General features: G+C 51.4%; 1 protein-coding gene across 1 annotated transcript in view; it reads left to right on the plus strand.

Moving 5' to 3' along the window:
• Positions 1-27,064, plus strand: part of TG (thyroglobulin) — a 233,195-nt gene that overhangs the window by 113,143 nt on the left and 92,988 nt on the right. Inside the window, exons 35-40 of the mRNA XM_029923329.1 lie at positions 760-894; positions 2,400-2,564; positions 7,394-7,613; positions 8,775-8,868; positions 11,778-11,937; positions 19,076-19,278. Of these exons, the coding sequence (XP_029779189.1) occupies positions 760-894; positions 2,400-2,564; positions 7,394-7,613; positions 8,775-8,868; positions 11,778-11,937; positions 19,076-19,278 (977 nt within the window). The remainder of the gene's footprint in view (positions 1-759; positions 895-2,399; positions 2,565-7,393; positions 7,614-8,774; positions 8,869-11,777; positions 11,938-19,075; positions 19,279-27,064) is intronic.

A 27,064-nucleotide genomic window follows, 5' to 3' on the forward strand; every position in this document is an offset into this window, starting at 1 on the left:
GCAGAGCCTCTGTGCCAACCAAACCAGGGCCCCACAGATCCCTGATTGAGCTCCAAAGCCAGGCTGGCCCTGCAGCGTGGGCCCGTCTTGAGGCAGGGGTTGGACCTTTGCAAACCCACTAGATTTGGGACACAGGCTGGGACCCTGGGAGGGGCGGCAGTTCCTGGAGGGGACACAGCTAGGAGCCTCCAGACACCAGCTTCCAAGCGCCGGGCAAGTGAGAGCTGGGTCCTGAAAGTGGCCCGGGCAGCACACCGCAGCGCCCGTGGTGGGAAGCAGTGGTCTTTTCTCCATCTGAGGGCTTGGGGAGGATTACATGGCACGTGTCTGGGAAGCGCTACGCCGCATCACGCGACAGCGCTGATAGGTCCGCTGTTACCGTTGTTGGCGGCTTCGTTCTGATCGTTGTGTGCTAACACCTGTGTTGATGCTGGTCTCATCCATCTTCCTTCTCTCCCACTTGACTGAGCTGCTTCATAGAGACAGCCGTGGCTTGGTGGGGGCTTTTTGTTTGTTTTTGTTTTGTTTCTGTTCTACCTTTGTATCCATAGGCTTGAGCCTAGAACTTGGTTCATAAAAACTTGTAATACATCACTGTCCAATGGGAAGATGGATCAAGGTGTGGGGTCACAGGAGGATGGAGGCCGCGGGGAGGATGCCCCAGATCCTCCCCGGGCTGCTTCTCCGGGGACACCATTGTCTTCATCATCACAGCATGGACAGCTGGGTGTGACTCACGTCCCCTGCTCTCCCTCCTAGTCGCCCCCGGCTCGTGGCAGTCCCTGGCCCTCTCCGCAGCAGTTGTTGACCCGTCCATCAGGAACTTTGATGTTGCCCACATCAGCACGGCCGCCACCAGTGACTTCTCTGATGCCAGAGACTTCTGTTTGTTGGGTAAGGGCAGTTTCCCACCGCTCCCTTCAAGACAGGGTGGTTGATTGGCACAGGACCTCACACGGTGCTGCCAACATCCTGATCTAGAAGCACAAGGGAGACCCCAAGATGACCTGGAGTGCCAGGGATGAACCTGGGGACAGACCCTGGGTGGACCCTCCTCTACAGTCTCTTCATCCTCCTGTGGGAGCGGACCATAGTCAAGGTCCCCAAGGGGTTACTCCAGTCAGAAAGAGAACAGTGTTGAGCCAGGTCAGAAGACGATAAGAGGAAGGATCTAGGAGTCCTGTCTAAGACAAAGGAAATGAGCAGAAGCTAGGATAGCTGTTCTCAGAGTCTAGATGGGCCATGATGGCAAGGAGGAAATGTCCTTGTCCTGGCCAGGCTCATGGGGCAACGCTAAGACCTATGGGTAAAACTCAAATTTCAAGAGATATTTTTCACTACAAAATAAAGACACTTCTAATAGGCATGTCCACACATGCATATTTCTTTTAGAGGGTTTCTGGTCACTGGTGTTTAAACAAAAGCTAGATAACCACTTGATAGAAATGTTCTGCAAAGACTTGATCAGCAAGAGGCTGAGATTGAATAACATTCATACTCCTTCAATTATTTGATCCCATGAATCTCCTCACCTACAAGTTTGGATAGCACCATGCACATCTTATAGAAAGGGCCATGTATAAATGTACACGTTGTGTACTGCACAACTCTGTGCGTGGCTATGAATGAGGCCCTTAGACCACATCTTGTCCAAGTGGATGAGTCAACACCATTTTCACAGCTGTTCTTAGGATTGAAAATCCTTAATGCCAGGAATAATTTAAATTATTTACTAGCAGGACCTGGTACCCATGGGAAAAGACATAATCTGTGGTGGAAAATTGCGGGTATAATGGGAGAGCTGCAAAGAGAGATAAGGCTGAAGAAGGCGGTAAGGGCTGCGGCATGCAGAGCTTTGACTCTATGACTTAATCCTAAAGCCAGTGGCGAGCCATGGAGTTGCTTCAAACAAGAGAATGACAGGAGCACATTTGTGAATTAAATACACAACCCAAAACTTACTTTTTGTGGAAAATAGCTCAACAGAAGAGTTAGGTCCCCCCCCACAACCACAATTCTATTTGCAGCCCCTAGCATAGTATCAGGGATGTATAGTAAATGCTCAAATGAATATGTGATTGGATGGATGGATGGATGGATGGATGGATGGATGCATGCATGCATAGGTACATGGATAGATAGAGAGATAGATGCTTGGATGGATAAATGGATAGATACATAATTGGGTGGGTGGGTGGATGGGTAGATGCATACCTGATTAGATGGATAAAGTCATAGGTACATGGATTCATAGATGCATGGCAGGATGAATGGGTGGACTGATGGATGAATAGATGACATGCGGATTCCCAGATACGTGACTGGATGCATGATCAAATGGATGAATGGCTGAGGTACCATCTCTGCGGCCCAAGCCTCACTCTTCTCTTATTCCGTAGAATGTTCCCGCCACCAGGCCTGCCTCGTCACCACTCTGCAGACCCGACCCGGTGCTGTGAGGTGTGTCTTCTATGCCGATACCCAGATCTGCACACATAGCCTGCAGGACCAGAACTGCCGGCTTCTGCTCCGTGAAGAGGCCACCCACATTTACAGAAAGCTGAGTAAGTCCCAGCCTGTGCCTTTGTGGCTATTTCTGGGGACCTGGATATAGCTGGGAGGGACTGTCCAAGCATGTGGTGACTTGTGGGCAAAGGCTTTTGAGGTTCTTGAGGAAAAATTGGCCGAAGTTATCCTGGGCAAGGTGGCATTCATTTGGGATGGACTGAAGGAAAATGAAAAGCGTGTATGTATATACACATACATACATACAGACAGACACATGTATACATATGTACATATATATATCACTATGGTTTTTATTTTATTTTATTATATTTTAGTTAATTAACACACAATGCAATTTTGGTTTCGGAAGTAGAATTCAGTGATTCATCACTTACATACAACACCCAGTGCTTATCGTAACAAGTGCCCTCCTTAATGCCCATCCCCATCTAGCCAGTCCTCCACTCATGTCCCTCTATCTACCCTGACTTTGTTCTCGATGGTTAAGAGTCTGTTATGGTTTGTTTCCCCCTCTTCTCTTCCCTCCCCATTCCCATATGTTCATCTGTTTTGTTTATTAAATTCTGCATACGAATGAAATTATATATTTGTCTTTCTCTGATTTTCTTATTTTGCTTAGCATAATATATTCTAGGTCCATCCACATCATTGCAAATAGCAAGATTTCATTTTTTGGATGGCTGAGTAACAGTCCATTGTGTATATATACTGCATCTTTTTTATCCATTCATCAGTCAATGGACATTTGGGCTTTCTCCGCAGTCTGGCTATTGTTGCTAATGTGCCATCTTTGAATCAACATCTTTGTATCCTTTGGATAAATACCTAGTGCAATTTGCTAGGTCATAGGGTGGTTCCATTTTTCGTTTTTTGAGGAACCTCCACTCTGTTCTCCAGAGCGGCTGCACCAGTTTGCGTTCCCACCAACAGTGCAAGAGGGTCCCCTTTCTCTGCATCCTCGCCAGCACCACTTGTTTCTTGCATCGTTTATTCCAGCCATTCTGACAGGTGCGAGGAGGTGTCTCATCATGGTTTTGATTTGTATTTCCCTGATGATGACCGATGTTGAACATCTTTTCATGTGTCTGTCGGCCATCTGGATGTCTTGTTTGGGAAAGTGTCTATTCATGTCTTCTGCCCATTTCTTCACTGGGTTATCTGTTTTTTGGAAACCCTGTTTCTGAGCTAGAACATCTCTGTGCCACCTTTATTCATGTATCCAAGATAGAGGAGCCATTGGCTGTTGAGTTTCTCAGCAAAATAATCCAATGGGCCACTATGTGTTATCATTTCATAGTTGAGGAAGTTCTGTCACATGCCTTATCTCAGCTGGTCCTCACACCAATCCTGAGGTAGCATGATAAGGGTTTAATCCCATCTTAGAGATCAAGAGACTCTGGCCCAGAGAAGCCACTTCTCTGATTTCGCACACTAGTGGTGACAGAATGGGAACTTGGAATCAGGCGTCCTATCTCTAGATGCAATCCGCTCGCACCAAACCACATCGCCTAACTACTGAATCACCGTCACCATGGACAGGGCTGCTGCCACCACTCAGTTTCATTTAAAAACATTCAGTAAGGTGCTGTTACGTGTCCCACGTTGTGCAGGGTCCTGAGGGTACAGGGATGCAGGCAGCAAGGGGAGAGCAACCTAGAAATCCATCACTAAGTGAAACAGCTAAGACCTGTAGACCAGGGAATGTGGGAGCCGGGGGCCTGGGGGAGGCACCTCCCCCACTAGACGTGCTTATGGGATGGAACTAATACAGGCACCAGCTGCATTTGGTCCCACCCTGCCCCAGACCACTGGGGGTTGCCAGGCCTGTCTTGATCCAGTGATATCCTCCTCCCCTGCCCCCTCCTCTACTTCAGCCTTTAGACCTTGAGAGTGCTCTCCGGGCCTGGGAGACTGTTGATTCCTGTCTGCTGTGGTCTTGGGCCCCCAGTCTCAAGTGTCCTCATGTCCATAGGCATTTGTACTATTTTGTCCAGTTAGATGACAATGGTATATCTCACCCATCTTGGGCCCCCAGTCTCAAGTGTCCTCATGTCCATAGGCATTTGTACTATTTTGTCCAGTTAGATGACAATGGTATATCTCACCCGTAGTGTAGCTAATCTGCATGGTAACCCTGCTGAGGGAGGAGGCCTAGCTTTGAGGTTTCAGTTCTGTAAAACAAATTAAACTGTTTCTCTCTTAATTCTGTGTAATGCACATACAGTGTGCAGAGCTCACCTCCAGCCAAAGATGCACGCCCGTGTGTATCTACACGGGTGCCGCTCACACCTCGCACACGCATACAGCTACAGGTCATTTTCCTAACCTAAGTAGTCATATGGCCTAAATATGTGGCTATTCTAGAAAGAACCCATCCTTTTCTGCAAACCATTTCAAAAGAGAGAACTGCACATCTCACATTTTCCCCATGCTGGATCTCGTTCCGTCTGGGATTCATTGGGCAGCCTCCGGAGGGCGGGCTGAATACCACTGTCCGTGAGGAAGCAGGCTTGCATTCCCTTGGCATTCTTCAGCTTTCATATTTTCTGTCTCTGCTCCCTCCCGCAGAGGGTGCCACGTTCATGAAATGTGCCTGTTTTCCTGCAAAGGAAAAGGACAGATTCTGAAGGTTCTGGTGCTTTAGCAGCCTCAGTCCTCAGTGCTTGCCTGAGAGCCTGTGATTTACAGCCAGAGCAGGAGATTTGGCCAGAAGGAGCTGTGGGCTGAGACCAGCCATGGCTGGTGACAGATCAGGTTAAAACGTGTAACTATTTCCTTCCATCCTGAGTTTCCATTGAGTCCTAATGAGCATGGCAGCATTTTTAACAGTTTCACTCACTCTTTCCTCCCTTTCTCCCTCCCTTCCTTCTTCCTTCCTTCCTTCCTTCCTTCCTTCCTTCCTTCCTCTCTACTCTCCTTTTTTCCTTCCTTCCATTCCTCCCTTCTCTCCCTTCCTTCTTCTCTTCTTTAATCGCTTCCTCCCTCCCTCCCATTCCTACCTCTCTCCCTTTCTCCCTTCCTCCCTCCCTTTCTTTTTCTCTCTTTCCCGCTCCCTCCTTTCCTCCATTCCTCCCTCTCTTCCTTCAATTCCTTCATTCACACACATGCGGGGCCCCTGCCACGTGCACGCCCTGGGCTTGGAGCACCGCAGGCATCATGTTATCTACTGCCGGGACTGCTACCATTCCTATTTCGCAGGGGGAAATTGAGGGTCAGAAGCATTAGGAAGTTTTCCCAAAGTAGCTGGTGCATAACATAAAGCCCCAGTCTGCCTGCCTCTTCGGACCACCCACTGGCTCCTCCTCACCATGCTCCTCAGTGGCCCGGAAGTCCTGAATGCACGCCATGCCTGGGCTTCTCAGCCCTCACGCAGTGGACTTCCGGGGCCAGATCGTTCTTTGCCGTGGGGGTGGTCCTACAAATTTCGGTCTGTTTAGCAGCCTCCTTCACCTCTACTCACTAGATGTCAGGTGCTGGCATCTCTCATAGACCCTTGGGACAACCACAAATGTCTCCGGACATTGTCGAATGGCCCCTGGGGACAGAGTCACCTCCAGTTGAACCACTGCACTATGCCTCACTCATGAGGAAGGGGTAGACACCTGCGCTGTCGGTCTGCTGCCTCTCTGTGCTCATGGGAACAGTACATGGAGCTAGACGTGCAAGCAAGCAGCAAACCTTTCTCAATCGGCCAACAGTAGAGCCGAGCAAACCAAACACACGTGCTGGAAATAATCAGAGATTTCTTTCTCCCCGCCCGCCTCGCACATGCGCGCATACGCAGAGACAGAGACAGAGAGATCTCTTCACCAGCATTTAGCATTTCCTTTGTGCAAGGCCCCAAGCCCTGTGGGGAAGCAGACACAGACCTGATCCAGGCCCCAGATAATGGCATTTGGCCCAGAGCCAGGGTCCCAACAGAAGTTGACTGACTCCATCCATGGTTGGGAGAAAATATGGTGGAGGAGATAAGGGACAGCAGCAAGGAGGGGTTGGCATTACCGGGAGGGGGCAGAAGGCACTGGGGGCAGGGCAGGCTGGCAGGTGCCAGGCCAGATGGAACTGGGGAATGCAGGAAGGGAGAGAGGGTGTTGCAGGCCGGGGCAGTGGCCTGGAGAGGGCCCTGAGCTGGCCCTTGATCCATGTGAACGGGCAGTGGTCACATTTGGGGTCCAGACACCCTTTGAATCCCACACCTCGAAGTCCTGGCAGCTACCCACCCTTGGCCCCTCAGTCCGTTCTTAACAGTGAAATGCAAATGAGGGCCCACAGTGCCTCAGCTGCAATTCTGCAACCTCCAAGTTCTAAAACCTAGGGGAAAAATTGGTTTTGGTGCATTTGCAGTGAACGCATTGTCTAGGTCCAAATCTGACCTAGAGTGACTGACGACATCAGACTCTCTGTGCATCCCTGTTCGTATGAGTAAGCCACGCATTCACCCCAGACGTTATCAATGTGTTTGATGGTGAGGCCTGACTCTGAGCCTTGCTCAATTCTGTATCCCTCTGTTCTTTTTAAAAATCCCAGTAATTCTGAATCATGGCTCACGTCTGGCCCCAGTGCACCGAGGAAGGGCTCGTATCCAGGGTTAAGCTCTGCCTGGCCTCCGGTGGGAAAAATCAGAGAGGCAATACACGTAGGGAGGCGTTGATGCAGATGCTCCATGTCTGGTAGCCGTCAGTTGCACTTGCTGTTAAGTATTTTTCACATGGGAAAGTCAGCTGACCAGACTCAGGCTGTTGGGTTAGGAAGTCTGAACGAATGACAAACATTTTTAAAGTGCGAAAGCAGTGCTTTGCGTGAACAGAGCACCCACTGTCATCTCCTTTCCTCCCTGCCCCCACCCCAACTGTCCTTCTGACAGACAACCCTCTGCTCAGCTATGAGACACCTGCACCTTCGGTGACCGTCACCCCCCACGGCCAGCTGCTGGGCAGGTCCCGGGCCGTCCGGGTGGGAACTTCCTGGAAGCAGGTGGACGAGTTCCTGGGAGTTCCGTACGCCTCCCCGCCCGTGGCAGAGGGCCGCCTCCGGGCGCCGGAGCCCTTGAACTGGACAGGGTCCTGGGATGCCACCAAGCCACGGTGAGGATCTAGGGAATACACTGTGGTGGCCCACACAGGAGCGAGGCTTAGAGATAGAGCAGAGCATTCCAGTGTGCGGGGTGGATGGGGGCGGGGAGCGTGTTAGTTAAGGCGGCATTCAGTGCTCTCACAGATAAACCCTCCAGATACCAGTATTTTGCTTCTGTAAAGTGACTTTGGTGATGGAGGGGGCAGTGTGTTCTGCCCCCAGTGGTGGTGACTCGGGGACCCAGGCAATCCTGCCTTCTGCAGCGTGAACAGGCCTGGACTTGGCCTCCACGATGAGGATTTTGTCATTTTCAGAACCAGCATGTTCACAGGGCCCTCAGAAAGAGCACCATTCCCCCTCCCCTCCCTTCCTCACCTTCCAAGAGACACCCGCGGCTCTGTCCTGAGGCAGCTGGCCCTGCCCTGTCCCTAGTCTCCCAGGACTGGCTGGCGGGCAGGTCCGCAGACCAGGGCGAGCAAAAGTGGAGGGCTGGGAGTTCTTGGATACTCCAGGCAAGGGGCAGTGAAGGCTGCAACTCTGGCCGAGGCAGAGAAGTGCAGAAACCCATGGAGAAGTCTCCCCCAGGAGAGATACAAGGAATAAACGTGCGTCAGTTGTGATGTTTTACCATGATCAGGAGGGTCCGTGTGGCAGGTGAGGCTTTGGGGAGTAGTCAGAGAGCCGGCCTTCTCCGAGTCCAGCGCGAACACGGCCTGGGGGTGCGTAAAACCCCCAGTGGGGCAGGGACCCTCTTGCTGTCGTTGGGCGTGGCCCAGACGTGGTCTCTGCCCTTGTGGCAGGAGATGCTGAAACTGGCGCACTTGGTCCTCATGCAGACGACAGGCCAGACAGCACCTCTGGCACGTTGGGGCACACCGAGTCTGCACGCTTGAGCCAAGGGCTCGAGAGACATCCATTTCCCCCTTCTCTGTCTTGGGCATCCTTCTCGGAGCTGGGACCGTGTCTCTGGACCGTGTTCATCCACAGCCTGAGGCAGAGAGAGGCGGGGACCCGCTGATCATCTCACATGCTGCCACTCCCTTTGCCCTTGCCCGGTGGGCCAGCGGGCCTCTGGCCGAGGCAGTGGGTTCTGGGTGACAGTGGGCAAGGAGGGAAGATGGGACGGGTGTCCTTGGGTGTTGAGCCGGAAGTCATAGCGTCTGTATCCCCAGGGCCAGCTGCTGGCAGCCAGGCACCGGAACGCCCACGTCTCTCGGAGTCAGTGAAGATTGCTTGTATCTTAACGTGTTCGTCCCTCAGAACATGGTGAGTTCTGGAGCCCTTGATTGTCTGCCCTGAAAACTGCCCCGTTAGGAACTCCCTGTCCCCAGAGTTGTAAGAGCCTTCACTCCTCTCCTCCGGGGCCTGCTCGGGTCTGCCCCCTGGGCTGTCCTCTCTGGTTCTTGGCTCTGTGAATAAACAGAGGGGGCCCGTGGTTCCTGGCTGGCCTCACCGGATCCCCCCACCTCTGCATCCTCAGGTCCTCCCCCCCCACCCCCCATGGGAAAGTAGGTTCAGTTTTCTGAGAAATATTCATGAAGGGCCTGTGTGGGGGTGCCCTGCTCTGCGGGGGATGGAGCGGCGCGTGAAACAGAGGGAGTTGCGTTTTAGTGCGAAGGGCAGAAACAGATAGGAAATCAGTGCTGAACAACTATGGTGCTGAGGGGACACGGTGGCAGGAGGTGTGTCCGGTGGTGGTCAGCAGGTGCCACTTGAACAGGGGTGGGTGGGGAGGTGTGAGGCAGGCGGTGGGTGAGGGTCAGTGATGCTGGGTCTCTGCGAGCGGGAGAGAGTCAGAGTGGGGGTGGGGGGAAGGCTGGCTTCCAACTCCAGTTCATCCACAAATGAGGAAATGAGCAGCACTGTCCTTGGAAGGCCCTAGGAGAGACTCCCCCCGCCCCCCCGCCCAGGGACATTTCCACATGGAGTCTTGTTTAGGACACTTTTGGAGGGTGAGGTTTGGGCCTGTGACCCTGACCCTGTGTCTGCCCCAATATGAAGCCTGAATCTGCCTAAGTAGGAGCCATGACCCTGATGCTGAACGTTGGAGTTTCCTGTTGGGGGGCGGGTAAGGGTCAGAGCACACGAGAGAAAACGGAACTGGTAAGTTTTAGGAAACATGAGTTTCTGGTGACGTCAACCCAGGGTCAACAGACGCCATGGTACCTGTGACCATGCCACAGCTTCCTGGTTCCCTGGCCTGCTAGCAGCGAGAGTCCACTGCCCTTTGGACACTGGACCTCAACAAGACGGTCTGAGCAAGCTTGTCACGAGGCTCCCAGACCTCAAAGCTCTCGTGGGCCCTGATAAGCACACGGAGCCCAGGCAGAGGCAGAGAGCAGGTCCCCTCTGCCTAGCGCTGGTCACCCCAGACCCTGGACGCTGGAGTAAGGTCTGACTCTCAGCTCGTCTCCCCTGACCCCTGCCTCCCTGGCCCAGAGAAGGTAATCATGTTCTATATACTCTGTCCTGAACGTGGGAGAGAGAGAGCATCCGGCTCGTCAGTTCTTGCAAGAATTAAAGACAATGCTGCTTGGAGACTGATGAGGCAGGAGATGGCTGATGGGGGACATCGGAGATGACCATGAGTGGGACAGTGTCACAGACGGAAGAGCCCAGGAGAGTGTGCTGGGAGGGGGCTGCGGTCGGGATTCTGGGCCAGTCCCTTCACCGCTCTGAGCCTCTGCGTTCACGCCTGCATAGCGCAGGTGCTTGCGGCCATTAGAGCATCTGCCTTGTGGGGCGGAAGTTGCAGTGAGGCATCTGAGGTGACCACACTTAGCACGGCATCCGTCGGGGTGCGTCCTCGGCCAGGGTTTGTTGGTGGTGACAGGAACACGTGTGTCCGAGCCCGTGGCGCGTGGCTGCAGTGGTCACCATGGCCCGGAGTCCAGCCGGGCCCCCCAGATAGAATATTATATTCTTTTTTTTTAATTTATTTTTTAAAGTTTATTTCTTTCTTTTTTTAAAAAAATAGTTTATTGTCAAATTGGTTTCCAAACAACACCCAGTGCTCTTCCCCACAAGTGCCCTCCTCCATCACCACCACCTCTTTTCCCCCCTCCCCCTTCCCCTTCAACTCTCAGTTCGTTTTCAGTATTCAGTAGTCTCTCAGGTTTTGCATCCCTCTCTCTCCCCAACTCTCTTTCCCTCTTCCCCTCCCCCTGGTCCTCCATTGGGTTTCTCCTGGTCTCCTGTTAGACCCATGGGTGCAAACATATGGTATCTGTCCTTCTCCGCCTGACTTATTTCGCTGAGCATGACACCCTCGAGGTCCTATTCTAACATCAAAGGGTCAGCCTGGGTTTAAATCCCGCCTTGCCGCTTCCCAGCTGTGTGATCTCAGACAAGCTATTTAAGATGGCTGAGCCTCTGCTTCCTCATCGGGAAAGTGGGAAGGGTGATGATACTCGGGGCCCCGGGAGCCGGTTGAGGACTGAATAAGGAGCAGGCCTGGATGCCGAGCACAGAGCCTTGCTCCCAGTCAGTGAGCGGTAGGAGGGGGCTCTGTACCCCCAGGGCGGGGGCTCAGGGACACACTCCCCGGGGAGGACCCAGAGGGTCTTCCAGGATTAACTAGGGGCCAGGACCGGGGTGCTGGCACACTGCAAGGCTCCAGCCGACGGGCTGCCGTGGGCTGCCGTTTCCACCACCTGCTCACTTTGCAATGTGAGCAGAGCGTTCACGTTTTAAAACAGCTTCTCGGGGACATGAGGCCAATCACGGTGCGGGCCCTGCTGAGACACAGCACCACTGGCCGGGACGCGCACGCAGAGATCTGTTTTCTCGAGATTCTGAGGGCTGGGGGTCCAAGGCCAACAGGGCCGCAGGATTCCTTGCCTCTGAGACTGCTCTCCCCGGCCAGTGGATGGTTGTCTCCTCCCTGGGTCACCATCCACATGTCCCCTTCTTAGGAGGACACCAGTCATATTGGTTCAGGGCCCACCAGCTTAATCGCCGCCTTATAGGACCCTCTCCAAATATAGTCACATTCTGAGGTCATAGGCATCAGGGATTCATCCTGTGGGTCCTGGGGGGACACGGCTCCACCTGTGACTTGGGACTCCATGTGCCTGCGAGGCAGAGTTGGCAGGAAGGGTCATGGGCAGGCTTGGAATCTGGCACCTTCTTCGGAAAGGGCCAGCCTGTAGCCCCCGTGTGTCCACTCCCCGCAGGCCCCCAACGCGTCCGTGCTGGTGTTCTTCCACAACACCGTGGAGGGCAGGGGCAGCACAGGACAGCTGGCCATCAACGGCTCCTTCCTGGCTGCCGTCGGCAACCTCATCGTGGTCACCGCCGGCTACCGCGTGGGCGCCTTCGGCTTCCTGAGCTCTGGTGAGTCGCCGGCGGGGCTGCTGAGCGCTGAGCTGAGGCCGACTCTCGGTGCATGTCCCATCCCCTTCTTCTCAAAGCCCCGCCTACCCCTTCGTGGGCCCCGGCCCTCCTCCCGCCCGGAGAGCTCCCCGAGCAGTCCAAGCTGTTCCAAGTACATTACGTGTTTTATCTTCTGGGGTGTGTGTGTGTGTGTGTGTGTGTGTGTGTGTGTGTGTGTGTGGAGGCCCCATAAGTTCAGGCCCTTCAGTGGTCAGGAAACAGCAGAGCCTGGATTCACCACTGAGGTTGACTTCCTCTAGTAAAGGATAGAAACGGATCACGGGTCCTGGGCCCACAGGGGAGCCATTTGACTCCCACGAGGGCCGCCTCAATAATGCGTCCCGTTTCCTGTGTAATGCCAGCCTTGCGTGTGGGCGCCGTCACACCCTCCACCTTCCCCACCAGCACCCAGGGCAGAATTGACGTGTGGATGCTCTCACTGTCCTCCATGACGTCTCTTCCTCCACGCCCATCCCCCATCAGTGGTGGCAGGCGGTCGACACGCTGTCCCGGGAATCGGAAGGGCCGGGGGCTAGCTCTGCTGTTCGTTGTCTGAGTTTCATTCATAAAACCCTTCATTTCTGAGTCTCAGCTTTCTTCTCTGTAAAATGGGAATAATTTTACCCAACTTCCAATGTTATATGAGGCTCCAGGGAGGTTTATGGATCTCATTTAAGGCCCGAATGCCTGACCTGCTAAGTTAAGATCGGCAGGTAGCAGGCAGCACGGTGAGAATGATGGACTCGTCCGGAGGGGGGCTGAGTGGGTAGGAATCCAGCACGGGCAGAAACTCGGCAGTGCTGGGGAACGAGGCCTGGGTGGACCACGTGGCGCGAAGCCTTGAGTGCGTTAGAAGATTCTAGGCCTGCCCACCAAACACAAAATGGGCACCAAGTTAAGGCAAAGTACGACCAGATGCCAAGGAGGGAAACGTGGATGACAAACATATTTCAGACTTTTCCTTCACAGGGGACAGGGTCAACTGCCCGAGCACCAAAAACTTTGCCCGAGTTTTCTTTCCTCTTTTCAAACACGAGACTGACCATGATTTGCAAAGGCAGTAGCTCCCGTCTCTGAAGAGGCGGGTGAAATTCAGGACTCATCCTGTTGCACGTGGTCGGGGGGGAGCTTGCCACAGACAGGGCCGACTCCTTGGCTCCGAGCCTCACCAGACCGAGAAGAGTGAGTTTCCATATGTCGCCCATGCCTGAGGGGTGGGGATCATGGAGTGTCATCTTGGTGAGAATCTGTGTGCTTCTGGGAAGGCAGACTTACTTCTGCCGCCGGTGGAGACAGTGTCGGGGGAGGCAAAGGAAGTTTCCAGAACGGCCAACCCATCTCATTCCTGATCTGGAATGCTGCCTGTTCATTGTGCTTACAGCAAAACTGTCAGCAGGAGAGAAGGAAAGTTACACTTGAGAGTGCCATTCTTTCCAGACGTTTCTCCTGGGTTGCCTCATTTCATTCTCACGGCAGTTCTGTGAGGCCGGTGCCGAAGGGCCGTTTCACAGATGAATCGGCGCGGCTCGGAGAGGTGGAGGAACCCCACGCCCCACGGTTAGGAGTGCGTCCTGGGCTTTAAATCCTGCTCATCGAACAGCAAAGAAAGGTTTATTGCTCCCTCGGATGTTCAGAAATGCCCCTTGGATTCCCTGTTCTTCTGTGTGCAGAGGAAGACTGATCCTTTACATCCATTTCGCCACAGATGGTTTCTCTTTCCTTTATTGACTAGACTCCCTAGCTTCCCCCACATTCCCGGACTTTTGCCTCTCTCCCACTGAGCCTCCCTGCAGTTCTGCCAGGAGAGGGGAGCGATGCATCTGGAGAGAAACCGAGACACAGAGGCGCTAGGATGCAAACACAGCCTCCCTGACCACAGTCAGCCCGCCCGCCCGTCACAGTGCGTCCCTGACAAGGCTCTGCAGGTGCCCGCTGCCCCGGGGGTGCTCCGAAGGGGACGGGAACAGGTGTGCGGTTCCGCTAACCTCCCAATAAGCTGGTGACACCATCCCCTTTACCATTTAATAAATGTTTATTAGACAGGCACCTGGGTGGCTCAGTCGGTTGAGGGTCCAACTTTGGCTCAGGTCATGATCTCACTGTTCATGAGTTCGAGCCCTGCGTCAGCCTTGCTACTGTCAATGCAGAGGCCGCTTCAGATCCTCTGTCTCCCTCTCTCTGTGCACCTCCCTACTTGTGTGCTCTCTCTCTCAAAAATAAAATAAACATTAAAAAAAGTAAAAGAATGTATAATAGATTTTACTGCTGAGAGAGGTTTTAAGTTTATAGAATAATTGAGCAGCAAGTGTAGAGAGTCCCCATATACTCCTTCTCCTGCTGCCTCAGTTTCCCCTATTGTTAACATTGTGCATTGGTGTGGGACGCTTGTTACCCCTGATGAGGAGACACTGGTAATGTCCGATTGACGAAAGCCCACAGTTCACAGAAGGGTCACTCCTTGAATTGTACATTCTGTGGTTTTGATAAATGTGGAAAGGCGTGTCCAGCAACATGTGTCATACAGAATAGTTTCACTGCCCCTAGGACTTCCCTGTGCTCCGCCTGTTCATCTTTTCCTTTCTCCATTTTACTTATTTATTCTTAACTTTTTTAAAATGTTTATTTGAGAAGGAGGGGGGCGGAGAATGAATGGGGAAGGAGAAGAGAGAGGGCGACAGAATCCGAAGCAGGCTCCAGGCTCTGAGCTGTCAGCACAGAGTCCAACACGGGGCTCGAACCCACAAACTGTGAGATGATGACCTGAGCCGAAGTCAGACACTTAACGGACTGAGCCACCCAGGTGCCCCATCCCCTTTTCCATTTTAAATGGTTGGAAACTGCAGTTCAGGACACAGGTCTGGAAAGAGACGGGCTAGTCTGAGTGCCAGCCTGAGCCCAGTGCCCTGCACACTCACAGGCTTTGTGTCTGAGCAGAGCAGGGTCTGAGAACAGCTCTGTGGGGCCCAGGGGCTCTGGGAAGTTCCCTCCCTCTGTATCCACTCACAGGCTGCCCGTCTCTCAAACGACACCGAGACACATGGGCAGATGACGGGTAGAGGTGGGTGGAAGGCAGACACCTGGCCTCTAGCAGGAGCTCATGGGGGTTAATGCTTCCTTTCTTTCTTTGGATGGAACTGCTTCAAGGCAGGGCTGTGTTGTGGCCACGGCTTGGCTCTGCATCGGTGAGTAGCTGGCCCAGAGCTGCCCCAGGACCACGGCAGCCTCAAGGACTGCTGGCGCTGAGTCTGTGCACATTATCTCATGTGATCAACACACACGGCACCTGCCGTTGTAACCCAGAGGGAAGATGGTCTTCCGTGAGCTCCAGATTCTAGAGGCGCTTTTCATATTGTATTGTTTATTTATATGTATTTTAAGAGAGAGAAAGAGAGGGTGTGGGGAAGGGGCAGAGGGAGAGAGAGAATCCCAAGCAGACTCTGAGCTGTCAGCACAGAGCCCAACACGGGGCTCGAACCCACAAACTCCGAGATTATGATCTGAGCCAAAATCAAGAATCAGACACTTAACTGCCTGAGCCCCGCCCCCCCCCCACGGTGGTCCGGAGGCCCTTTTGGAAAGGGCTCGAGGAGGAAGGAAAACACAAGCTCACGGCAGTCCTGTGGCTCACTGGACAAACTCACGTTCTCAGCAAGAAAAGGGAAAAACCCAACACGACTCCAAGGGGTCCCTGGTTCCAGTGAGCTGAGCAACCAGAAGGGAGCTGAGGGGATTGGTGCCAGGCCAGGGGTGGGTGCCCAGCCTGGATCTTGCAGGTGGGACAGACCCCGGGGAGCACACAGCACAGCGATGATCGTCTCTCTGGCAGAGCAGTGCAGCTAAGACAAAGGGGCAGGTGGTGTGCAGGCTCAGAGGATGCGCGGGCGGGTCGTCCCGCGGGCCCTCTGCAGGGGCAGGGACAGGGGAGTCAGACAGAAAGCCAGGCACGGGACCATCACCGTTACCACGTCGTCATCCCTGGGGTCCTCGGACGCCTGGGGCAGGACGCTGGGGGTGGCAGGGCAGGTTAGGGTGGCCGGGGTGGGTGCATCTCGGTGGACATCTGCTCACACTTGTCTCCCTCCTGGACTATACATGTGGCCATCGGGGAGCCCCTTTCTGGTGTCATGCCCTGGGGGACACCACACAGCTCATGTGTGTGGCCGGAGGAAGTCACAGGGGCACCCAGTTGACCACAGCCAGCCAGACCTCAGGGGGATGAACTTGGCCTTGAGGGCTGGGCAAGGGTCAGTGTTGGAGAGTGAACGGAGCCCAGGCAGCTTAGATGGGCCAAGGCCATTCTTAGAGGACCTCAAAAGCCAGGAAGAGGTTTAGACTCAATGCAGGAGGAGCGAGGGAGTCAGGAGGGCTTTCGAGCACAGGAAGTTCCGTAACGGGAGCACTTAGATTTTTTTTTTTTTAATGAAAATAACAGTGCCTTGCACCTCATAGACTTTCCAGCCAGTGAGCTGGACTGAGTGTTAGGACAGAGAGTTCTGAGGATGCATCAACTTTATCTTACATTTGCTTCTTGCACCAAAGCAAACATTCCCCCCCGCGGTTCAGCTCCCTCCTCGGTGAAGGAAGGGGTTGGCGCAACACCAGCCGGCCCACTGCCTCCCTGTGCGCTGCCGACGCTGTGTGTCCTGAGCGCCAGGGACACGCTCACGTTGCTCCATGCAGAACTAAGCACAGTACCTCTCTAACCAGGCAAAGCCCAACTCACACTTGTCTCAAGAACAGTCCCTGAAGCCCCTCCCCATCTGGCTTCCTCGCAGTTTGTAGACCCCACGATGTCAGCACTGTCCTTGGGAAGCTGATCTATGGGGAAGGGAGAGTCAGGGGCAGCCACCCTGATCCTCCTGTGTTGTCACTGGAAACACAGGCTGCGAACATCACTTCCGGGACGTTCAGGCCTGGGTCCTCCCCGGCTGGCACCCTGCTTCTCTGTGGTGCCCAAGACCTCAGGAACAAAGGCATCCATCCTAACCAGTGGAACGGAGGCGCAATCCAGAAAAGTCACGGTGAGGATGGTGCTAATGTCTTCACCAAACCCAGAGCACAAAATGCATTTGAAGAAATTCTGCAAGACTTCCCAGCTGGAAGAGTAATTTGTGCTATGATGTCCCATGGGCTGGCGTTCTCGTCAGCTTCGTGAGTGCCAGGTTGGCAAATCGGGATGCAAGATCCTTCTAGTTTTCTGTTTGGAAGTATGGAGTCTCGCTGACAGTTTCTCACTGGATACTGAACCCTGTTGGTCATAGCTATGGTCATCCATTTGCCTGATGTTTACTAAGGACCAGCTATGTGCCCCTAATTTCAGTGGGGAACACAGTCTAGCAAAGGAGGCGATACCCAGAATGATAAGGACCCAGATTGGGGAGCCCTGCTTCCCTGGAGGGCTGCTTTTGAATTAATGGCCATGGCTGGGCCAGAGGAAGAAGATGAGGAAGGCCAGGGGGAGGCGAGGGCTCTAGGCGGAGGAAACCCCATGTGCCAAGCACCCGCCTGGAAGAGGGTGGCCCTGGTGTGTTTGAGCAACTGATAAGAAGCCAGGCACGGGGAGGAGATGGAGATGGGGCCCCAGGGACAGACACCCCAGTCCCATGGGCTCCTGAATGCACTGGGAGGATGGAGATCATGTCCTAATGGGATGAGATGGGAAATTTTAGATAAGATGGGTCAGGGTGTGTGTGTGTGTGTGTGTGTGTGTGTGTGTGTGTGTGTGTGTGTGTGAATGAGAGAGAGAGATGATCAAAATGATGCATTTGAAAGATCCCTCAGGGGGCATCTGGGTGGCTTAATTGGCTAAGTGTCTGACTCGGTTTCAGCTCAGGTTGTGATCTCACAGTTCATGGGTTCTCAGCCCTGCGTTGAGCTCTACACTGACAGTGTGTAGCCTGCTTGGAATTCTCTCTCCCCTGCCCCTCTCTGCCCTTCCCATGTCTCTCAAAATAAATAAACATTAAAAAAAATTAAAAGACCACTCGGGATGTGGCCTGGAGAATCAGAAGGAGAGATGCACGGATACGGGAGGCCAGGAGGGGGAGAGCCCAGAGCCCCCGGGGAAGAGAAGGGGTCAGGATGGAGCACAGCAGGTTATCAGGGAGGACTCCAGCGTTGTGCAGGACTAGATCATGGGTGATGCTGCATTAGGAGGACATGAGAAATCCTGCAAAGGCTCCTGGCCACATGCTCAGGGGACTTGGAATCGATTCCCTTTGGGACTCAATGCACTTGGAGTGCCGTCAGTGAGGTAGCCCCTGGAGGCTGGAGCTGGGAGGGGACTCTGTGCCCCTGACACTCCCAGGTCATCAGCAGGTGGGTTGTGGGTGGAGGCTTGGGATCTGCTGGCATTTCCTAGAGCAAAGTGGGAGACTCTCAGCTCCAGCTAGAAGAGGCCGGGTGTCTCAGAGTGGTTAGCTGTGTAGACTGCTGAGGCTCCACTGGATCCAGAGGATGGCAGGAGGGCATGGGCATGGAACGTCCCAAGTGCTGAGGAGAAGAACATGTGTTTGCTATTCTATACAGTGTGTGTGTGTGTGTGAATCACGTTGTTAAGAAAATAGTGCTGAGCTATTCAGTACATAAGTATTTGCCAAATTCTATGAAAAAAGAATAGAGGGATCAATTCTGCTGAATGCTACTGAAGGTCACAGAAGAAGAGGCAGTAGGAAGGGCCTGGCCGGAGTGCCTCAGCCAGGCCTGGTCCTTGTCAGGGAGAGGGAGGCGAGAAGAGCCACCATGGGGGCGGGGACAGGGTGGGAGGGGCTGCGTCCCCTCTGATGTGCCGAACCCGGTGGTAATCTGAAAACGCACTGACTCTAATGTAACAGCTGCCTGAGCAAGTGTCCCGGCCTATGGAGGGAAGTCTGTGGCTCAGACAAACAGAAGGGCGACATCAGGGTCTCCTACCCAGCAAAGGCTGGACGCCCCTCATTCTGGAGCCCAAGCTGCTCTCACTGTCCTGACCTGTATGGACAGACGGGAGTCCGGGTCCCCCCAGAGGCACCATGTGTCTGGCTCAGACACTACCAGGGTGACCCAAATCCAGATTGTAAAATCACAGAGGGTAAAGGAAAGGGCTCTCCTCTTTCCGCAGGCTCTGGAGAGGTGAGTGGCAACTGGGGACTGCTGGACCAGCTGGCGGCTCTGACCTGGGTGCAGACCCACATCGCAGTGTTTGGTGGGGACCCTCGACGTGTGACCCTGGCGGCAGACCGTGCTGGGGCCGATGTGGCCAGTATCCACCTTCTAACCACCAGGGGCTCTGACTCCAGACTCTTCCAGAGGGCTGTGCTGATGGTGAGTCACCTGTGCTGCCTTCAGTCTTGTTTTAGACCCTGGTGAGGCAAGGGGTCCTCACTTGCCTCTTAAGACCAGTCAGCTTCGATTGCTTGGTTTCCTTTATCCATGTTAGCTCATGGCCATCTTTCCATGTGCATGTGCTTCCAGGATGCAGAAGGACTCCCCTAACTGCTGTCCATCGTTCTAATGAGGAAAGTTCTAGATGAGGAAGTGCTTCTGTTTTGAGGAGTTGCCTCAGTATGATTGATGGTCTAAACTCTTGAAGACCTCTCTTGTCAATAGACAAACATAAGCGGGTAGAGCATAGGATGAGATACTTTCTGGTGAAAGGAAATCTAATGATGAGGCCACTGTTTAGCCAATATGATGCCAACTACACCCAACACTATTGCTCACAACGGAGAGAAGTGGAACAAGAGAATTCTCATCTGTTCCTCAGTGTTGCTTCCCTGACCTTCTCGGGTTTGAACTTAAAAATCTTCCCTTATGCTGTCTGGTTTCTTCAACAGCCCATGCTCCAAATCCCCTGCTGAGATTCGGTTCTGGTGGCTTTTTTTGGGGAGCACCACTGGGTGATTCTTCCCCATATCTAATCCCCTCTACCTCATTGTTGTTTCCTTTGCCTAAGGGGTTAGGGGAGGCAGAGACTCCAGCGCTTGCCCATGTGTTGGACCAAGGAGTGGTAGGCAACTGGGTCAGCAGCCACAGGGTGAGGCATGGAGCTCTCAAAGTTTGGCCGACTGAGTCACTGACTGTTGAATGAAGACAAAGAATAGAACACAGCACTCATGAGTCTACTGTGTGGTCTCATGAAGTTCCTGGTCAATGATGATGATGATGATGATGATGATGATGATGATGATGATGATGTTGGTGATGATGGTGACAATAATGGTGATGATGATGATCATGGTGATGAGGATGGTGAGATAATCATACTGATGATGCTGATATAATGATATTGATTGTGACAGTAACTATTATGGAGGAAATAACCTGGCTGATCACAGCATAAGCCCTGAGGGATATTCTGTCATTGATGAGCTTCTGATTTTGTGGAGAGTCCAATCTGTGCCAGGTGCCATGCTAAAAGCTGGAAATGCCATGCTAAATAATCCATGTCCTAGTTTTTGGGAAGCTTGTAGTCTACTGGGGGGTGGGAGTCAAGCGCTTAAAGCAGATATTTAAAACACGGTCTTAGGGCAGCTCAGAGAGAAGCCTCCACCCAAGCACAAGGGAGGGAGGGAATGTCCAGGGACACTTCCCAGGAGAAGGAATGTGAGCAAAATGTGAATACTGTGTAGGCACTTAACCACAGGCAGCGTCCCGACACTGAGGGACAGCTGGGCTCCTCAGGGAGGGCTGCCTGCCCTGTGACGTGGTAGGGGACAAGCCAGGAGTGATGGAGATGGGGCAGCAGAGGGTAGCTGGACTGCACTGAACACCTTGGGTGTCATCCTCCGTGCTGGGAGCCGCTGAAGCATTATGTTTGTTTGCGTGTTTGGTTGGGTTCCATTTGGTTGGGTTTCCTCTTTTAGCCATTTTTAACTGTACGATTCCATGCCATCAAGTACAATCGATTACAGTGTTGTACAATCATCACTACGAATCATTTCCAGAACTTTCCATCATCCCAAACAGAAACTCTGTAGGTGTTAAATAATAACTCCCATCCCCCCTACTCCCCAGCCCCTGATAACCTCTATTTTATCTTCTGTCTCTATGAATTTGCCTATTCTGGGTACCTCACATTAGTGGAATCATACAAACTTTGGTGTGTGCATGCATGCGTGTGTGTGTGTGTGTGTGTGTGTGTGTGTGTGTACTGGCTTATTTCACTTAGCATAATGAAATAATGGTTGAACCATAAGCTTTTATATGTTGTAGTTTATATCATACTTCCCTTACTTTCTAGGTTGAATAATATTCCATTGCATGTGTGTAGCGCATTAAAAAAATTTAATGTTTATTTATTTTTTAGAGAGACAGAGACAGAGACAGAATGTGAGCAGGGGAGGGGCAGAGAGAGAGAGACACACACACAGAGTCTGAAGCAGGTTCCAGGCTCTGAGCTGTCAGCCCAGAGCCACATGCGGGGCTGAAACCCACGAACCGTGAGATCATGACCTGAGCCAAAGTTGGACAACCAACTGACTGAGCCACCCAGCCGCCCTGCATGTACCACATTTTGTTCATGCATTCATCTATTGATAGGCACTGGGGTTATTTCTGCCTTACTGTGAATAGCGTCGTGACGAACACTGGTGTGATCTATCAAAGGGTTTTTAGGCAAGGGGGAAACTTGCTTCCCTTTAGGAAGACTTGCTTAGAGCTGAGTGGAGGCTGCATTTCAGAAGGACACTCCTGAAAGCAGAGAAAGCAATGATGAGATTATTAAGTAGCCAAATTAAGGAAAGATGCAGTGCCATCAAGACTAATGCCATGGACCTGCTGGCCAACCTAAGGCCATATAACCACACTGCAGCATTGTCCGGCCTACCGGGATCCAAACCCTTCCTAGTAAGGAGGATAAGAGTGACATCACTTGGGCACAAATGCTGCTGGGTCAGCATCATCACTGTCCCCAAGAGGAAGCAGTACCACCTTCATCTTGTCTCTCTCCTTCGGCCACTGGAGCCTTCCAGTTCCTTGAAGGGTCTATGCTCTGTTCTGCATCATATAGGAAGTTTCCTCTGCATGGAACTCTATTCTCCCATCTTCCTCTTTGCCTGCTTTGTTTGTCCTTCAGAGAATCTTTCCAGACTTTTCAGCCCAGAACCAGACCCCCTTTGTATGATTTTTACTGCCCAAACTTCTCTGTACAGCATTTATGATTTCCCACCAGTAATTATTCCCACTGCCAAACCTGTCCCCCTCACAAGACGGGAGCTCCCGGAGAGCAGGGGCCACTGTTCCTTGATCTCACAGGGCCCCATGCACCCAACCCAACTGTCCTAGCAGAGACACTCCATAGAACATCTGGGAAGTGAAAGAGCAGAGGAATGGGGAATCCAGGCCTCCTCCCTCCCCACCACCACTTTCTCTTGCTCCTTTGTTCCAGAATTTCTTCGCTCTCTCTCCCTCTCTAGTGGTTCCATCTTCACGGCAGGATGTCTAAGCCCAAACATCCTTCAATTTCTGGTATTGGAAACAGAACTTCCCGACTTTGAGGTGCTCCGAAGGGATTTCCTCTGCGCCTTCTCAGAAACCAGACACTCAGTGGGACCTGGAAGGCACCAGAAATACCTTCCAGGAGGCCCAGGAGGCCGAGTTCTCTTTTGGAAAAGTCTGGAGAGTTTAGGTGTTCGGGGGATTTCAAAAACTAATCTGTTTGAGCAAATGGTCGTGGATTTAAAAATAAACTCCATCTGGTTCAGTCATTTAGAAGCAGCTTCTACAACTGCTCCCAGCAGTCTTTGGGATGCATGTGAAATTATTTGGAATCGAGGGAATGAAAATACTTCAATATATTAGCGGCTCTTCAACATGTTCTTTGCCAGCAGATGTTTGGGGGAATGGATGGGAGTTGTTGATATATTCTTGGATAAAATATCAAGTATTTTGACAAAGCTTGAGGCCAGAGCTGTTGAAACAAATACCAGGAGAGACAGGCTCCTGTGATAATTACGAACTTCACTGAGCATCGTTGGGGCCACAGAGCACTTCCAATGTGTTGGCTCATCGATTGTTCACGTTGAGTGGCACGGGGTCTTTATATTATTTGCAACCTAGAGGTAAGAAGTCTGCGGCTTAGAGAGGTTTAGTGAGGGGCTAAGGAGCACACAGCCAAGGAGCTGCATTAGGGGCTGCTAACTAAAGCCTCGTTCTGTGCTTCCCCCTCTCCATGAAGCTGGTCTTCCAGAAACTAGAGACTTTCAGGGTCTGAAGGTGTAAGAAAAAGAGCCCACGCCTAGGATCAGGCAGGCCCCCCTTTAGATCCTGGCCTTGGGCAAAACCCTTCACTCTTGCATTCTTTATGGACAAAATCAGTCTGACTAACTCTGTCTCCCAGAGCCTTGAGCAACTGACATCACATTAGGTTTGCCGAGTGTCCTGTGCACCAGAAGGAACTCAAGAAATCCAGGTTCCACCTCGCCTTGCTAAGCTCGGGCAATGCGAAACAAAAGCATGTCTGAGGATGTTTCATGTGCCCACAGAGCCAGGTGGAAGAAGAAAGCGGGGATACAGGTTGCAAACATGAACTGTGTGGCTCTGATGTGGCTTTAAGAGAAGACAGAGGAGGTCATGCCCTGTGTGGTATGATTCACAGAGCCCAGAAGAGATTTCCACTGCCCTCCTACAACACTGCCCCAATTCTGCATTCCTCAGAGTAAGTGCCAGGCCCCATGAGTTGGCCCCAAACTGCATTTTCCTGTCTCCTTGTCTGCTGCCTTCCTGCATGAACCCTGCACTCCAGGCTCGCTGGTCATCAACATCCCTAGAAACTGCCATGCCTTCTTCCGCACCTTTCCATCGCTGTTTGTGGTCAGCTGTTTGTGGTTGGCATTTCCGCTCCCCCCCCCCAAAAGTCACTCCCTTCTTCGAAGCTTGGCTGAAATGGAGCCTAGTCTAGGCCTTTCTCTATCTCTTAAAAGAGTAACTCTTGCCTTGGTGAAGAGACTTCTATTTGGCAATTTTTAGGAATACTGCCTTGTCTTGTGTGTTGGCTCGTCTTCTAATGTATCTTATTCCGATGGTGCTATGACTGAGCACTTAACTGGTAGCATGAGATTTTCTTCTTAGAACTTCCTTACCACTAGCACAGCCCCAGGAGGGCACTGGGGCCCAGGCTGAGTTCCATTAAACTGGAGGAGGGGCCCACACACTGTTTTCTCCTCTTTCCACACAAACCTTCTCATTCAAGCACTTTCTCCTCCATTTCTCTGAATCAAAATTGACTGAAGGGCGGTTCAGTTGGTTAAGCCTCTGACTTCGGCTAAGGTTGTGATCTCGCAGTTTGTGGGTTCAAGCCCTGCGTCGGGCTCTGTGCTGACAGCTCGGGGCCTGGAGCCTGCTTCAGATTCTGTGTGTCCCTCTTTCTCTGCCTCTCCCTTGCTTGTGCTCTGTCTCTCTCTCCAAAATAAATAAACATTTTTTTAGTTGAACTATTCATGGGCTCCAATGCTCTCATGTATATTTTGGCATAAGTCTATTGATTGTCTTTAAATAGTCTTGATGGGAATTTGAGTGTATTTTCATGAAATTTTTCAATGAATTAAAAAAAAAAAGATCTATGTTTGAGGTGCCTGGGTGGCTCAGTTGATTGAGCATCCGGCTTCGGCTCAGGTCATGATCTCATGGTTCATGGGTTCGAGCTCCACATTGGACTCTGTGCTGACACTTAGCTTATGAGCCTGGAGCCTGTCTTCAGATTCTGGGTCTCCCTCTCTCTCTGACCCTCCCTTGCTCACACTGTCTCTCTCTCTCCCTCAAAAATAAAACATTTACAAAAAATACATTTTTTTTTAAAGTTTATGTTTTTGTGATGTTAAATCTTGCATCCATGAATCAGGTTGACACCACTGCAACACAAACAGGACCTTTGTCTCCTTACGTCTTTTCATAGAGGTTTGAACTTCTGTCCACAAAAGTGTTGCGAAGTCATTGTAGGCAAGTCCCTACCTATGTTTTCGTCAGGTTGGTGTTGTGAAGGGTGTTGTATATTTTATGGTACTTCCCAGCTGGTCAACACTGGCATTAGGAAGTAAACGTGGCTCCGAATTTGCGAGCCTTCTTCCTACTTCCAGTGCTTGATCTGTTGGCTCCACTGGATTTGCTCTGACATTATTTCATTATCTGTAAATACTGGAAGGTTAACTTCTGCACCCTTTGAACAAGAAGGCTCAGCTGTAGGGGTGCCTGGGTGGCTCAGTCGGTTAAGCCTCCGACTTCGGCTCAGGTCAGATCTCAAGTTTGTGGGTTTGAACCCTGCGTCAGGCTCTGTGCTGACAACTAGCTCAGAGCCTGGAGCCTGCTTCCGGTTCTGTGTCTCCTTCACTCTCTGCCCCTCCCCCTCTCATGCTCTGTCTCTCTCTCTCTCTATCAAAAATAAATAAAACATTAAAAAAATTAAAAAAAAAGAATGCTCAGCTTCCCTAGCAAAGAGAAGGAACTTAAAAAATAAATGTTTCTTTTTTTCACTGTATCATAATATTTTCCAAAGTGTCTCATGATTTCTCGGGGCATGTGTTCCTTCTAGGTTTTCTCTGCCATCTGGGGGCCTTGTTCCCATCTTCAGGGCCATGTCTGGGCAGCTCAGACAGCAGGGCAGGGGGCAGAGGGAGAGAGACCACCCCTGCTGACTGAGGGGGGCACCTTCCATCCCCCACAGAGACTCCCTTGCATGCAGCCCTGCAGCTGATTGGCTTTTCTTCTCTGTTGACATGATCATTCTTGCTCCTGCTTTTCTGTGATAGATTCATCTGACTAAACAATGTTTTGCTTTCTGAATCTTCTTTATGACTATATTGTTAAAACTTCCATTTCATCTATGTTTACCTTTGTCATTTTTTACCTTCTTTTTGTTTCCTTGACAATCAGTTGTTCTCTTAGCTTCTTGAGTGGAAATCCAATCTCATTACTGTTCTTTATTTTCTGATCAATGGATTTCAAGCGATAAATGCCCCTCCTGCTATTGTATCACTAAAGCCCTGGGAAGTTTGAGATGTAGCACCTGCCCTATGTTTCTAAGTCTTTTATTATTTCTTGTATTGAGTTCTTCTTAACCCAGGGGGATGCCTTCTCTTTTTTCCCCCTTAAAAGCTTATTTAAATTCATAAGATTTTTACCCCTCCCTTTGCAAATTCATTTTTAATGTTATTTCATTATTATCATGGAGCATGGGTTGGAGAAAGCTGACTCTGAAACTTATTAGGACTTCCTCTGTGACCTAATGTACTCCTCATTTGTCGACAGGGAAGCTGTATAGTGTTATCGAAATCTGCTGTTTACTTATCTACTTATCTTTGCTTGATCACTCCAGTTTCTGAGAGTTGTGTATTTAAATCTCCACATAAAATGATTCACTTATCTGTGTGTCCCTACAGTAGTTGCCTAATGTATTTGGGAACCATATTGTTAGATGAACACAGGTTCAGTCATTGTATCTTCTTAATGTATCATTCCTTTTGTAATGTCTGTCTTTGCCCTTAGACAATTTATTTTCACCTTAAATTCCATTTTGCCTCAAAATTCAACACTTTCCCTTTGTTCATTGTTGTACAAAGAATTTTCCATCCCTTTATTTTAAGTTCTGCATTCTTTTGTTTTCACTATGTGTCAAGTAGGTAATACAGCACCAGAATTTTATGTATGTATGAATTTATTTATTTTAAGTTTATTTATTTATGTTGAGAGGGAGTGAGCAGGGGAGGGGCAGAGGGAGAGGGAGAGAGAGAATCTGGTAGTGCAGAGCCTGACACGGAGCTCGAACCCACGAACTGTGAGATCATGACCTGAGCTGAAATCAAGAACTGAATGCTTAATTGACTGAGCTACCCACAGCATCAGAATTTTAAAAATTTATTCTCTTCACAGGGACCAGTATGCTCTTTAAAACGCATCGGTGAAATGATATCACTCCTTTAGTTAGATCCTCCTGTTGGCTTTGCATTTCTCCTAGAATAGACCCTACACCCCTCTGCTCCCATCCAGGGTCCTGCGGGACCCACCTGGTTTCTGGTCTATTGATGATTTTCCTCTCTATGATACCAGAGCCCTCATCTGGTTTTCCTGGCTACCACCCAAGTGCCCGGAGCAGTGTCTGGTATCTAATAGGTTTCAA

This window comes from Suricata suricatta, chromosome 15, assembly GCF_006229205.1.
Source record: "Suricata suricatta isolate VVHF042 chromosome 15, meerkat_22Aug2017_6uvM2_HiC, whole genome shotgun sequence".
Lineage (NCBI taxonomy): Eukaryota > Metazoa > Chordata > Mammalia > Carnivora > Herpestidae > Suricata > Suricata suricatta.